We start from the raw sequence: 16,070 nt of genomic DNA, 5'->3' as shown, positions 1-16,070 counted from the left end.
ACAGACAAAGGCTGCTGGTCACCCCCACACTCCCCAGGTGAGGTGCGGCCTCGGGTAACGAGGGGGATTGAGAGGAAGCAGGAGGGTCGGTAACCAGAGGACACAGATTTAAGGTGACTGGCAAAAGAACCAGAGGTGGCATTTGGAAACATTTTCTTTTAATGCAGCAAGTTATGATGATCTGGAATGGACTGTTTGCAAAGGCAGTGGAAGCAGATACAATAGTACCTTTCAAGAGTGAATTTGTCAAATCCGTTGATGTCCAGCTGAATTCTACTGAGAATTATCACCGATACGCTTTTATCGACACCAACACCTTGGCTCCCCGTGCTTGCAAACATCGCACCACCACACCTACGCCGTGAATATGCAGTCTCCAGAGAATACAACCACTACACCATCCTAATACGACAGAATTTTTCATTACGTTTTGAGTGATTTGCCTCAGTCCAAAACTAGAATCTTAAACTTAAATAAAGCCAATTACATAGGTAGGAAGGGCGAGTTGACGAAGGTAGATTGGAAAAATAGATGAAAAGATATGGCAGTAGATAAGAAGTGACTAGCATTTAAAGAAATATATCATAATTCTCAACAAAAATACATTCCAGAGAAACAAAAACTCCACAGGAAAAGTGATCCATCCATGACCAACTAAAGAAGTTAAGGATAGCATTAGATTGAAAGAAGCTTATAACTTTGCGAAGAATAGTAGTAAGCCTGAGGATTGGGAGAGTTTCAGAAACCAGCAAAGGATGACCAAAAAATTGATAAAAAGGAAAAAAATAGACGGAGCAAAAACTAGCAAGAAATATAAAAATAGATCGTAAGAGCTTCTACAAGTATGGAAAAAGGAAGAGAGTAAAGGAAAAGTAAACGTTGATCCCTTAGAGGTTGAGGCAGAAGAAATTATTTGGGGGAATAAGGAAATGGCAGAAACGTTAAACAAATATTTTGTATCTGTCTTCATTGTAGAAGATGCAAAAAGCATACCTAAAATGGTGAGAAACGAAAGGTCTAATAAGGGTGAAGAACTTAATGTAATTCATACAAGTAGAGAAAAAGTACTAGAGAAACTAATGGGACTAAAAGCCGACAAATCCCCTGGACCCACATCCTCGAGTTCTAAAAGAGGTGGCTGCAGAGATAGTGGATGCATTGGTTTTGATCTTACAAAATTCCCTAGATTTTAGAACGGTCCCAGGGGATTGGAAGGAAGCAAATGTAACACCGCTATTCAAGAAAGGAGGGAAACTACAGGCCAGTTAGCCTGACATCGGTCATCAGGAAAATGCTGGAATCCATCGTTAAGGAAGTGGTATCAGGGCACTTAGAAAATCATAACATAATTAGGAAGAGTCAACAAGGTTTTATGAAAATGAAATCTTCTTTGACAAATTTATTAGAGTTTTTTTGAGGATGTAACTAGCAGGGTAGATAAATAGAAACCAGTGGATGCAGTATATTTGGATTTCCAAAAGGCATTCGGTAAGGTGCCACATAAAAGATTATTACACAAGATAAGGTATCATGAGATTGGAGGTAATGGTATTAGCATAGATAGATGATTGTTTTTTGTCCATTAACCAGAGTAGGGGTAAACGGGTGATTTTCAGATTGTCAGGCTGTAACTAGTGGGGGTACCGCAAGGATCAGTGCTGGGGCCTCAGCTATTTACAATCTATATTAATGACCTAGATGAAAGGACCAGAATGTAATGTATTCAAGTTTGCTGACGATACAAAGCTAGGTGGGACAGTAAGCTGTGAGGAGAACACAAAGTGTCTGCAAAGTGATATAGATAGGCTAAGTGAGTGGGCAGCAAGGTGGCAGATGGAGTATAATGTAGAGAAATGTGTACCTTTCCACTCTGAAAGAAGAATAGAAAAACAGAATATATTTTAAATGGTGAGAAACTTTTAAATGTTGGTGTTCAGAGAGATTTGGGTGTCCTCATGCAAGAAACACAGAAAGCTAGCATGCAGGTACAGCAAGCAATAAGGCAAATGGCATGTTGGCCTTTATTGCAAGGGGGTTGGAGTATGAGAGTAAGGAAGTCTTGCTACAATTGTCCAGGGCCCTGGTGAGAGCACACCTGGAGGACTGTGCACAGTTTTGGTCTCCTTATCCAGCGAAGGATATACTTGTCTTGGAGATGGTGCAACAAAGGTTCACTAGATTGATTCCTGGGATGAGAGGGATGTCTTATGATGAGAGATTGTGTAAAATGGACTTATACTCTCTGGAGTTTAGAAGAATGAGAGGTGATCTCATTGAAACATATAAGATTCTGAAGAGGATTGACAGGGTAGATGCTGAGAGGTTGTTTTCCCCTGGCTGGAGTGTCTAGAACTAGGGGTTACAGTCTCAAGATAAGGGGTTTACGACAGAAATGAGGAGGAATTTCTTCACTCAGAGGGTTATGAATCTTTGGAATTCTCTGCCCTAGAGGGCTGTGGATGCTCAGTTGTTGAGTGTATTCAAGGCTGAGATCGCTAGATTTTTGGAGTCTAGGATAATCAAGGGATATAGAGATCGGGCGGGAAAGTGGAGTTGAGGTCGATGATCAGCCGTGATCTTACTGAATGGTGGAGCAGGCTCGAAGGGCTGTATGGCCTACTCCTGCTCCTATTTCATGTTCTTAAGACATGCTGATCCAGGCCGATGTGAACAACCTACCACCAACATGACTCAAATCTAGTAAACCATTTTGACCGATGATGAAATGCTTAGAAGAACTGTGACATACAGAATGGATTCCTTATAGAGGACCTCACAGGAAAACCTTCCTCACAAGCAGTAGATAACCATCAACTGCCTCAGAACTGGTCATGGCAGATGCTGCCACCTTTTCCATAGATGGAAGATTAACGCATCCCCATCATGTTACTGTGGAGCTCCTAATCAGACCCTGGAGCACATCATTGAGCACTGCCCTCAGGGGAAATTTGCAGGCAGCCTGCAAGATATTCACGCTGTTACACCGGAAGCTTTGGCTTAGATATTGACATTAGATTTGCTTTGCTACTACTGTACGAAAGGAGGAGTGAATTGGATAAATACTGGAAGGGGAAAACTTTAGAAGGCGATGGGGAAAGAGTAGGACTAATTGGATCGCTCTTTCAAACAGCCAGCACAGGCACAATGGGTCGAATGGCCTCAGAGATTCTATGGGCTCAAGTTTCGGCTTTCCCTTAGAACACCGCACCTCAGAGAGGCACGCCTATTTCGTATAACGAAAAGTGCGTCTATTACCTACCTTCGTTTTCTGTGATATTTTTTGGGCCCGTTCCAGGTCGGCGCGGCGCAGCGCAGCAGGTGCTGCTGGGGGTGGGGCCAAGGTGTCGCGCCGAAGAACTGCTGGCAGGGGGGAGGGGCTAGCTCACAGCAGCACATTTAGTGCCGGCAGCCCTGAGCATGCGCGCTGGAGCGTGCGCGCATGCACAGTGGGGCACAAACATTGGTACTCGGCCATTTTTAAAGGTAGACGAAGAACAGTGCCATTTGCTTTTGTGGAGCTGTGGAAAGGCTTGAGTGATTTTTTGTGCCTGAAGGAGTGGAAGAAATCGCCTGCTGAAATCAGTGAGTGCTGTTTGTTGCTGCTAAACTTCCAGAACAAGTGCTGCATAGGTGCATGCAAAATAAGGACTGTGTGCTTTGAAAAATCAGAGTGTCAATTCAATACAGCAATGGAACAACGTCCACCAAGAACAAAGAATTTCTTGCATGAGGAAGTGGAGACATTAGTTAACGTAATTGAGCAGAGATGGCAGGAGCTGGATACCAGCGACAGAGGTCGCACAAAAGTACCACCCAAAGAAATGAAGAAATGCTGGAACCAAGTTGCGGAAGATTACTGCTCAGTAGTGCATACCAGTGTAAAAAGAAATGGCACAACCTTGGTCAAGTAGTTAGTGTAAGTAATATTTTCATTTTTCAATAGAATCTTAATTGTAAATGTGACCATCTGTATATGTACCACCCTGCAGAAAGACACACTCTGTAAAAAGTTATATTTTAATCTTTGCAGAAGAAATTGGTCCACAACTAAAGGGAAAAAACTCGAACAGGAGGAGGCGTGCCAAATCTGCATCCACTGACACTCTTGGAACAGAGGGTCGCTGCTTTGATGAGTCGTACATGGAGAAAAGCAATCAGTACAGCACAAGCTGGGCCCACATGCGAGGGAGAGCGCAAGTCCTGAAAATGCATCGTGGCCCTTCAAATCAACCTGCTGCCTCGCCTGCTATGTGTGAGAGTACTCATGCCATCCATCCTGCCCCTCCTGTGCTGCTAAACATTTAACTGTTCTGATATATTTTGCAGAAGATGATGCCAATCCTGAAGATCTAGAAGAAGAACCAGAAGCGGATGATCCAGACCAAGGGTGGCTGCAGGCGTGGACTGAAATGTCTTCAGGGGAAACCTTAGAACTTAATATTTATGAGTCCACATCAACGGATATCAGTGTTTCAAACCCTTGCACAGGTTCTGGTTCCACTTTCCACGGTTTCACAGATTCTAACATTGCGGGTCCCAGGGGTGCTGCTGGAGTAATGCAGCAGTTTACACCCACTGCCCCACCGTCCCAGCCTGTGCCTCCCACTTCCATAAGGTTCTGGTTCCACCTTCCATGGTTTCACAGATTCCGACATTGCGGGTCCCAGTGGTGCTGCTGGTGTAATGCAGCAGTTTACACCCACTGCCCCAATGTCCCAGCCTGCACCTCCCACTGGAGTGGTGTCGCATGCAAGAGCCAGGGCCCCATCATCCCAGCCCGCGGCTCCCACTGAAGTGGTGCCGAATGCAAGACCCAGGGCCCCATCATCCCAGCCCGCGGCTCTCATGGGAGTGGTTGCGTTTGGAACACCCAGGGTCCCACCGTCCCAGCCTGCGCCTCCCGCTGGAGTGGTGCCGCGAGACAGACCCAGGCAGAGGAGAAGGAGATTGGAAACACACTCTCCTGAGATGCAGCGGCAACAGATGTGACTCAGGTTGTGGCATTGGGTGTGGAGAGCAATGACCTTACCCGATCAGTCGTGGGCAGCGTCAGTGCAGTGGGTGAAGAGGTAACGGTACTGACGGGAGAAATAGCAGTAATGACACGGGAAATGAGGGATGGAATGTCTGAGGGAGTGCAAGTGACGCCGCAGGTCATCAGGGAGGGGATGTAAGTGCCGGCACAGGCCGTCAGGGAGGGGATGCAAGTGACGGCTGGGAGGGCATGCAAGTGACGGCACAGGCCCTCATGGAGGTAGCTGCTGCAATAAGGGCACAAAGCCCGACCAATCAAATGACATCCCCATGATGAAGTGAACATTCACCGAGATGTGGATGAAAGTTGCAGCCTTTCTTTGCTGCTTTTGTTCTTGTTCTTGATGTAACTGTAGTAACTTTTTTCAAATTGAAATTGTTTTCTAAGTTTTGTAACTTTACAACTTAAGTGATCTTAGGGTTTTTAAGTGATCTTATAGTGTAAATGCTCTCACATTTTGTAACTTATTTAATTTTGCACCTAAAAAGTGATCTTGAAGTTTCAGTGATGTTAAGAGTCATATTTAAAAAGTAAAGTTTGATACAACAAATATTTTATTACATTAACGTGAACTTTTCAATAAAATATTTTTTCATTAAAACTGAATCATGTTCCATTAACACAACACAACATAGGAACAACTCCAAAATATAAACATGTCCATTCGCAACAGTTGTAGCAGAGCCCTCAGACATCAGTAATTGACGCGTTCACGGAGGAGCTGCTGGCGCAGAGCTCGAGCAATACTCAAAGGAGCATGACGGACTGCCCTTCTCCGACCTCGTGCTCCGGCATCAGGCACTTGCATGCTTTCCTGATCGTCGTCATCATCCTCATCCTGCTCTTCCAAATTACTATCATCAGGCACTCTCCCCTCATGTGGGTCTTCTGGTTCCACTACCAGCTCCTGCTGCCTCATGATGGCAAAGTTATGCAGTATGCAGCACACAACAGTGAACTGACCGACAATCTCAGGGGAGTATTGCAAGCGGCCTCCGGAATGGTCCAGGCATCGGAAACGCTGTTTCAAGATGCCAATGGTCCTCTCTATGATGCTGCGTATCGCAATGTGCGATATGTTGTATTGATGGTCAGCTTCCGTCCATGTTACATGTAGGGACGTCATGAGCCAGGTGGCGAGGCCGTACCCTTTGTCTCCCAGTAGCCAGCTCTGCCCTTCTGGCTGCTGTTGAAACATGTCAGACATAACGCTGTCGCGTAGGATGAACGCATCATGGGCGCTGCCAAGGTATCTCGCATCGACTGACATAATACGCTGCTTGTCATCACACACGAGCTGCACATTAATGGAGTGGAAATCTGTTCTATTCCTGTACTGCTCCGAATCCTCCACAGGTGCTCGCAAGACGATGTGGGTACAATCAATGCAACCCTGTACCTTTGGGAAGCCAGCAATCCTGGAGAAACCCACAGCCCTGTCATGTATTGCTTGGCCGGTCATTGGGAACTCGATGAAGTAATTCCTCCACGCATACAGTGCAGCCGTGACCTGGTAAACGCAGACATGTATTGCACGTTGAGAGATGGCGCACATATCTATAGTTGCAGCTTGAAACGATCCCGAGGCATAGAAGGAAAGTGCAGCTGTAACCTTCACTTAAACAGACAAGGCAGTTGGCGTTCTGCTTCTTGGCTATAAATCTGTTCTCAGCATATCACAGATCTCAACGACAATTTCTCTGCGGAAACGCAGCCTTTTGACACAATCAGCCTCGCACAGGTCCAGGTATGAACGCCTGGATCGATATTGCCGACGTGGGTTAGGCCTCCTGCCCATCAGCCTACGGGCTATGACGTTCCGGGTGCGGTGAGCTCTAAATCAATTCTCTCCTATGCAGTGAATTGATGGAGAACCATTGCATAATCCGTGGTGTTGATAATACAGCACCCATACTTGAAGAACAAATTAAACTTTTAAACTTGCTGGCTGGCTGGCTCTCCCTCCCGGTGCTTTGCACGCCACCCCTATCCCCTGGCCGAACGGCCAAACTCGTCTTCGCAGCTCGGAGCCTGCTGTTGCTGCCGGGCTGTTCTGAACTCGCTCTCGCCGCCTATATCCCCTGGCTGGACGGCCGAACTCGTCTTTGCAGCTTGGCGCCTGCTGCTGCCGGGCTGTACGGCCGTTGCTCTCGCCGCCCCTATCCCCTGGCTGAACGGCCAAACTCGCGGTACCTGCTGCTGCCGGGCTGTACGGCCGTTGCTCTCGCCGCCCCTATCCCCTGGCTGGACGGCCAAACTCGCGGTACCTGCTGCTGCCGGGCTATACGGCCGTTGCTCTCGCCGCCCCTATCCCCTGGCTGGACGGCCAAACTCGCGGTACCTGCTGCTGCTGCTTCAGACAGGTAGGAAAATTTAATTTATTTTTTATTTGATTTATTTATCATTTATTATTCACGATAGCTCTTTAGTTGTAGAAGTGAAGTGTTAAATGCTTGTAAAATTCCCTAACATCCCTTCACGCCACCCCCACCCCCCCAATCTCTCGTTCCCTGCGCCTAACTTATAAAATGTCGGCAAGGTTTTCTGAGCGCACAAAAATCTACACTTACTCTATTCTAAGTTAGTTTTGAGTAAGTTTTCACTGCCTAACTTGCAAAACAGGTGTAAGTGGCGGGACACGCCCCCTTTTGAAAAGAAAACTGTTCTAAAATGAAACTATTGTAACTCACTAGAATTGGAGCAAACTAAATGCCGAGAATTGCAATTTCTAAGATGCTCCATTCTAAACTAGTTGCTCCAAAAATAATAGGAGAAACTCGAGCCGAAACTTGAGCCCCAAGATTCTAATCAAGAAGGATTCTGACCTTCCAAAAAATACCCAAAACAATTCCACACCACAGTCCAGGGAACAGTGTGAATCAGAAAACAGTTCCTGTACAATGTGGGAATAAGCTGTGTGATTTCCCAGTAACGGTTTAAATCTGCAGAACATGCACACACGCACCTGCACAAAGCAATTCTGTAAATTGACCAGTTACCTCCAGTCTGCCTCCATCATCAAATAGGCAGGGCAGCGAACAGGTCACCCACTAATCAGGAAATAAGAATTAAATACATTTTCCATTTATCGGGCCTTGCCCCAGGAGACAGTTTCCTTGGTTACTGCACATGTACAGCTGACCTTTTTAAAGATCAGGCACAGTTCACACAGCAGGAGCATTCATTTATATGCAGCGTGACATTCAGAGCACACTCTTAACATCGCCAACAAAGACTTAACATCCCCCAAGCAGGGAGAAAGCTGAAAGTGTAACAGCTGAGATTCTCCCTTAATCCTTTAGTGATGAGCCAAAGCCCCAGACTAGAGGTAAATGGTGGAATGTGTAATAGTTATTTGATCGGAACTAGGCAGCGCTGTGACTCGGCACTTGTTTCCCGCTTGGGACTGCACGAGATTGACTCCCTCTCACTGCCATTCGCACTTAGCCCACCTCGAAGGGGAAGTGTGGCACTGCTAGCCTGTGGAACAGGACGTAGCCTGTGCTGCAGAAAGCCCATCTTGGTTGGACTCTTGGATGGAGCTCTATGCTACAGTAAGGCACTCGTGGCTGGGACACCATGAGGAGCATTTAGTCACAGAGTCGGGATGCTGTACGACGCCCTCCTCTGCAGCGAGGGGCTCTGCCCCAGGCTGCCCGCTGTTCCTTCTTATTGATTGTGGACTGTGTTTGATGCGAGTGAACAGTGAGCGATTGGATTCTTTAAATCGATTACCTGACAGAACAAGGTGATTCAACCTCAGCCAGTTATTGACCTTTTAATGAGGTCAGCTGTGGCTCAGCGGGTAGCACTCTCACCTCTGAGTCAGAAGGTTGTGGGCTCAAGTCCCACTGTAGAGACATAAGCACAAAAATCTAGGCTGACTGCAGTACTGAGAGAGCGCTGCACTGTCGGAGGGGCAGTACTGAGGGAATATTTGCTCTGTCAGAGGGGTAGTACTGAGGCAGTGTTGCACTGTTGGAAAGGCAGTACTAAGGTAGTGCTGCACTGTCAGAGTGGCCGTCTTTTGGATGAGACGTTAAACTGAGGCCCCATCTGTTCTCTCAGGTGGACGTAAAAGATCCCATAGCACCATTTTGAGGAAGAGCAGGGGTGGGTTATCCCCAGTGTCCTGGGCCAATATTTATCTCTCAACCAACATCACTGAAACAGATTATCTGGTCATTATCACATTGCAGTTTGTGGGAGCTTGCTGGGCGCAAACTGGCTGCCGCATTTCCTACATTACAGCAGTAACTACACTTCAAATGTACCTCACTGGCTGTAAAGCGCATTGAACGTGCTGAGTTGGTTACAGGCGCAAGTCTGTATTTCTTTGATACTGTGACCTGTAACGCACAAGATAATTCAGCAAACACCTTCATTGATCACAAGCTGCAGAGCAGGGTGTCCCGAGTGGAACAGTACATAAATACTGCGCATCAAACTCAGGACACAGAGCAGCTGGTTACCAGTGAAGCCCAAAGACAATGTTTTACAGCACACGTGTTCTGCATTCAGTCCCAGCACTGCACATCATGTGATGTTCATTCATCACTCATTTTAAAATCACACCTTTCCCCATTTAACCTCCTTATTTGCCACAAGCTGCTGCGGTGATCCACTCTACAAAGGCAGCTATGATTCAATTTTCCAGGTAAGATCACAATATGTATGAATGAGGGAGACCATTCAGTCCACCGTCGATCATCCAGACAGAGCCCACAGCCCTCCTTCCCCCCACCCTACATTTCCTAAATTATCCTAGTTCTTCATGCCACTACTGTGTCTGGAAGTCCATTGTGTGTGTCGATCGCTCACTTTGTGCAGAAACATTTCTTGATTTCAGCCCTAAGTTTGCTTTTTCCTCTTGTCCTACTCAAGGTGGGTCTGACCAGAGCCCTGTACAGTTTCATCATTACCCACTTCCAGTGCTCTGGGACAAGTACCACTTATCCCAGGGATTTAGTTATGTCTAGCCCTTTTCCAGGTCTAACATTTCCATCTCATTTACAGCAAAGTCAAAGCTTGAATTATTTTTTAGCTTGCTTGTAAATACTGCAAATAATTAATCATACAGAATATTTACCACTTTGTGCTCACCCTCAATTTCAAGTCAATTTGCAGCTCATGATCTCTCATTTCGCAGCCTTATTTTTGTCACTCCTGGTGCTGCCCACACTCACTACTCAATCTCAATCGGTCCGTTCCCATTCACAGCCCCACTGATACTCTTCTCATTCACACTCACTGTACTCAATCCCAATTACACTGTTCCCACTTACTGCTACAGTACAGAATCCCGCTACAACTCTCCCACTTGATTCCTATATACATTGTCTTTTTCACTCATTCCCACTGCATAGAATTTGTTTGATATTCCGTGAAGTAAGAAGCCCTTCACTAACCCGTATGCTGCTGTGGGTGACATTGCTTCGAATGTGCCTCAAGGTCTGGTGATGTTCTAAGATCTTGTTCCCGCAGATGATGTCTACCTGTCAATCACACGAAGAATGGCCTGTGATTAAACTTTTACTAACTAAATGTAAACCCGAAAAGTGACAGTTTCAAGTGCAATGACATCATTTTCAAGTGAAGGTTGCTCTTTACATAGTGTAGATAAAGCCTGATACACACTGGCAAAACCAGAGGAACCATCTTCCATAACGGTATCACCCAAACCAGCAGCTCCCCACCAAAACTACTCGCCTCTCCACTACTGAACCATCAAAACCAGTGCCCACCTCACCATCGCGCCTCCAATCCATCGATCCTTTATACCATGTGTGCAAAACACACTGACCCCGCCCCCCCCCACTGACCCTCCGCACCGCACTCTAACCCCCCCCCACTGACCCTCCGCACCGCACTCTGACCCCCCCACAACTGACCCTCCACACCGCACGCTGACCCCCCCACTGACCCTCTGCACCGCACTCTGAACCCCCCCCCACTGACCCTCCACACCGCACTCTGACCCTGCCCCCACTAACCCTCCACACCGCACTCTGACCCTGCCCCCACTGATCCTCCGCACCGCACTCTGAACCCCCCCCCCCCCCACACTGGCCCTCTGCACCGCACTCTGAACCCCACCCACTGACCCTGCCCCCACTGACCCTCCGCACCGCACTCTGACCACCCCCCATTGACCCTCTGCACCGCACGCTGACCCCCCCCCACTAACCCTCCGCACCGCACTCTGAACCCCCCCACTGACCCTCCGCAACGCACTTTGAACCCCCCCCACTGACCCTCCGCAACGCACCGATCCCCCCACTGACCCTCCGCACCGCACTCTGACCCCGCCCACTGACCCTCCGCACTCCCACCGCCCCCCCACTGACCCTCCGCACTCCCCCACCCCCCCCCCCACACCGCACTCTGACCCCCCCGACCCTCCACATTGCACTCTGGACCCCCCCCCCACACTGACCCTCCACACCGCACTCTGACCCCCCCCCCCAGTATTTTATAAAGGTTCATCATATTTCCACGCTTTTGTACTCTATACCTCCATTCATGAAGCCCAGGATCCTGTAAGCTTTTATAACTGCTTTCTCAATCTGCCCTGCCACCTTCAACGATTTGTGCACATATACCCCCCAGGTCTCTCTGTTCGTGCACCCTCTTTAGGATTGTACCATTTAGTTTATATTGCCTCTTCTCATTCTTGCTACCAAAATGTATCACTTCACACTTTTCTGCGTTAAATTTCATCTGCCACGCATCCGCCCATTCCACCAGCCTGTCTATGTCTTCCTGAAGTCTATCACTATCATTTCAAGTTTTGTGTCATCTGCAAATTTTGAAATTGTGTCCTGTACACCCACAATCAAATAATTTATATATATCATGAAAATCAATGGTCCTAGAATCGACCCCTGGGGAACACCACTGTATACTGTATACCTTCCTCTGAAAAACAACCGTTCATCACTCAAAAATCTGTCTATCTCCGCCTTAAATATATTTAATGACCCAGCCTCCACAACTCCTCTGGGGCAGAGAATTCCACAGATTTATAACCCTCAGAAGAAATTCCTCCTCATCTCAGTTTTAAATGGGTGGCCCCTTATTCTGAGACTATGCCCCCTAGTTCTAGTTTCCCTTATGAGTGGAAATATCCTCTTTGCATCCAGTTTGTCGAGACCCCTCATTATCTTATATGTTTGGATAAGATCACCTCTCATCCTTCTGAATTCCAATGAGTAGAGGCCCACTCAACCTATCCTCATAAGTCAATCCCCTCATCTCCGGAATCAACCCAGTGAACGTTTTCTGAACTGCCTCCAATGCAAGTATATCCTTTCTTAAATAAGGAGACCAAAAATATATGCAGTACTCTAGGTGTGGCCAAGTTGTAGCAAGACTTCTCTGCTTTTATACTCTATCCCCTTTGCAATAAAGGCCAACATTCCATTTGCCTTCCTGATTACTTGCTGTACCTGCATACTAACTTTTTGTGTTTCATGCACAAGGACCCCCAGGTCACGCCGCACTTGGCAATTGTTCTCCATTTAAATAATAATTTGCTTTTCTATTATTTCTGCCAAAGTGGATAACCTCACATTTTCCCACATTATACTCCATCTGCCAAATATTTGCCCACATACTTAGCCTGTCTATATCCCTTTGCAGATTTTTTGTGTCCTCACAATTTGCTCTCCCTTTGTATCATCAGCAAACTTGGCTACATTATACTCGGTCCCTTCATCCAAGTCATTAATATAGTTTGTAAATAGTTGAGGACCCAGCACCGATCCCTGCGGCACCCCACTAGTTACTGTTTGCCAACCTGAAAATGACTCATTTATCCTGACTCTGCTTTCTGTTAGTTAGCCAATCCTCTATCCATGCTAATATATTACCCCCAACCTCGTGAACTTTTATCTTGTGCAGTAACCTTTTATGTGGCACCTTATCGAATGCCTCTTGAAATCCAAATACACCACATCCACTGGTTCCCCTTTATCCACCCTGCTCGTTACATCCTCAAAGAACTCCAGCAAATTTGTCAAACATGATTTCCCTTTCATAAAACCATGCTGGCTCTGCTTAACTGAATTATGCTTTTCCAAATGTCCTGTTACTGCTTTCTTAATAATGGACTCCAGCATTTTACCAACAACAGATGTTAGGCTAACTGGTCTATAGTTTCCTGCTTTCTATCTGCCTCCTGCATTGGTGAGTAGGCTGCAGGAGTTGCTTCATGACTCCTTCCATCACTTTACTGCTGATTGGGAGGAGGCGGATAGTGTGGTAATTTTCCATGTTCAATTTATCCTGTTTTTTGGATAATAGAACATACCTGGACAATTTTCCACGTTGTTGGACAGATGCCAGTGTCAGTAGTACTGGCGGCTAAGGAACTGCGTGCTGTACACGGTCCAGGGGCTGACAGATCCGTGTCCGGCCAGCGGGCTGTTAGTTCCGTGTCCGGCCAGTCAGTGTCTGGCCCGTGGGCTGTTAGTTCAGGGACTGACCAGTCAGTGTCCGGCCCACGGGCAGTTAGTTCAGGGGCTGACCATTCAGTACCTGGCTGACACTCTGATATTTTGGGACTCAGTGCCATCATGTTGTTAATTCACAGTGACTGGAGCAACATTTCATGCGTTAAAAGATCATTCTTTTTATCTTTATCACACTCGGGGATGCCTGGATCTCTTGGGCCTTTAAGCAACCTTCAGATGTGTGATTTGTGCAGATAATTGCGAAGCAGCACAAGCTTGCAGATGAGGCAGCACTTAATCACCGAGCAAAATCGAAAGCTAATTACAAAAACCCACACGTGTTTACTGTAGAGGCTGCAAATGCCACCCGGAGGTTAGATGGGGGCCCATTGAATAATAAATATAGATCTTGTGATGGATAAATCGGGGAAATGTAGCTACCTGCCTCAATTAGAGAGACTCTCTCCATAAATAATGTGGAGAGAGAGGGAGAAGAAAGAAAGACAAAGAAAGGAGAGAAAAGGAGAAAAGAAACAGCGAGAAAGAGAAATGAAAGAGAAAACGGAGAAAGCTGAGAATGAGAAAAGAATGAGAAAGAAGGGAAGAATCGACAGAATCAAAGAGAGAAAAAATGTTGACAAAGAAAAATGAAGGAAGAGAAAATAGGAGAGAAAAGAGCGAGAAGGAGTAGAGAAAGAAAACAAAGCAATAGGAAAAAAAGGAAAGAAATAAAGAGGGAATAAAGAAAGAAAAGGGAATGAAAGGAGGGAGAGATAAAAGAAAATGAAACAAAGAGAAATAAAAGAGAAAGGGAGAGAATGGAAGTCAAAGGAAAGAGTGAAAGAAAAAAGGTATGAAATAAATAAAGAAAGGAGAGAGAGAAAAAGAGAAAGAGAAACTAAACACTGGCCCCACAAGCACCTACACTCCAGAAAACAACTCTGGCTCCTTCGATAGCACAATCCATGCAGGAACAACACAAATAATCGGATTCTTCCCGTGGGGGTGTGCTCCCTGACTCCTGTTGTTTATAAATTGGTCTGTGTGTCTGCAGCTCTCAGGCCTTGCATAAATTCATGTTCTGGGCAGCCCTCTCCTCCTCCCACATCTTCCCAGGGGATCCATCTGTCTCATGTTTAATTAGTGAAAAATGTTATGGACTGGAGTAGTTCAGTTTCCAACATGATTGGTTTCAGGTGCTGCTCCTACATTAATACATGTATACAGCCAAGTGTCAGCACTGGGATATAACACAGCACTGAGATATAACACAGCGCCTGTACCCTCACAGAGAGAGAGACAGATACAGAGAGACAGAGACAGAGGGCCCAAGTTTCGAGCCACGCCTAGAACAGCGCAGTCCCGACCTGGACGCCCGTTTTTCGCGCCACAAAGTGCGCCTAAAAAAACCCTCCAGATTCTCCACCTTTCTGCAGGTCCTCTGGCCCTCGGCGCAGCGCAGCAGGAGCTGTAGGGGGCGGAGCTAGGTCCCTGCGCTGAAAACAGTGCCGGGACCTCTGCACATGCACGCTACAGTGGGCGCGCAAGTGCAGTAGCTCCAGGCGCCCGAAACTGTGTGGGAGGGGCCCGAAGGACGCAGCCCCTAGCCCAGGCCGAATGGCCTCACTGGGGCAGCGTGAATAAGGCTCCTCCCACGGCCAACTCCTGCTTCCTCCCGACCCGACTCGACTCCCGCTTCCCGACCGGACCCGACCTGACTCCCGTTCCCCTCCGCCCCCCCCCCATCTCCTTTCCACCCCCCTTCTCCCATTCCCTCCCTCTGCTCCCCCCCTCTCGCTGTCAGAAACACAGACACTGACAGACAGAGAATGAGAGACACACACAGACAGACAGAGAGATAAAGACACTGACAGAGACACACTGGGGGCATCCCAGCACGCTGTTGGAGGACTCCCGGTGCTGCAGTCGGTGAGTAGAAAATGTTTTATTTATTGATTTTTTTCAAAAATTATTTATTAATTTTTTTTGATTGATTTATTGGTTGATTTATTGATGCATTTATCATTTATTATTGATGATGGCTCTTTATTTGTAAAACTGAAGTGTTTAATGTTTGTAAACTTCCCTTTAAACCCTTCCCCCCACCATTCCCTACGCCTGATTTTCTAAAGTGTAGATAAAGTTTTTTCGAGCGTACAAAAATCTTCACTTACTCCATTCTAAGTTAGTTTGGAGTAAGTTTTCACTGGCGAAACTTTGAAAACAGGCGTAAGTGGCCGGACATGCCCCCTTTTGAAAAAAAAATTCTGTTCCAAAGTGATACTGTTCTAACTGACTAGAACTGGAGCAAACTAAATGTCGAGAATTCCGATTTCTAAGATACTCCGTTCTACACCAGTTGCTCCTAAAAATCAGGAGCAAATCATGTGGAAACTTGGGGCCAGAGAGACAGAGACAGAGAGAGACAGAGAGAGACAGAGACAGAGACAGAGACAGAGAGAGAGAGAGAGAGAGAGACAGACAGACAGAGAGAGAGAGAGAGAGACAGACAGACAGACAGACAGACAGACAGAGAGAGACAGACAGACAGAGAGAGACAGACAGACAGAGAGAGACAGACA

At 46.8% G+C, this 16,070-nt stretch overlaps 1 protein-coding gene across 2 annotated transcripts in view; it reads right to left on the bottom strand.

The window, feature by feature from the left end:
• The window catches only part of pcgf6 (polycomb group ring finger 6), a 66,393-nt gene that overhangs the window by 11,366 nt on the left and 38,957 nt on the right, over window positions 1-16,070 (bottom strand). The window contains exon 9 of one of the 2 annotated variants that reach the window (XM_070874929.1): window positions 10,444-10,530. The exons of the other annotated variant lie outside the window; for it this stretch is intronic. Within the exon in view, the coding sequence (XP_070731030.1) occupies window positions 10,444-10,530 (87 nt within the window). The remainder of the gene's footprint in view (window positions 1-10,443; window positions 10,531-16,070) is intronic. 2 annotated transcript variants of the gene reach the window in all.

This window comes from Pristiophorus japonicus, chromosome 3 (genome assembly GCF_044704955.1).
Source record: "Pristiophorus japonicus isolate sPriJap1 chromosome 3, sPriJap1.hap1, whole genome shotgun sequence".
NCBI classification, from domain to species: Eukaryota; Metazoa; Chordata; class Chondrichthyes; family Pristiophoridae; genus Pristiophorus; species Pristiophorus japonicus.
This window is presented reverse-complemented; position numbering and strand designations above follow the sequence as displayed.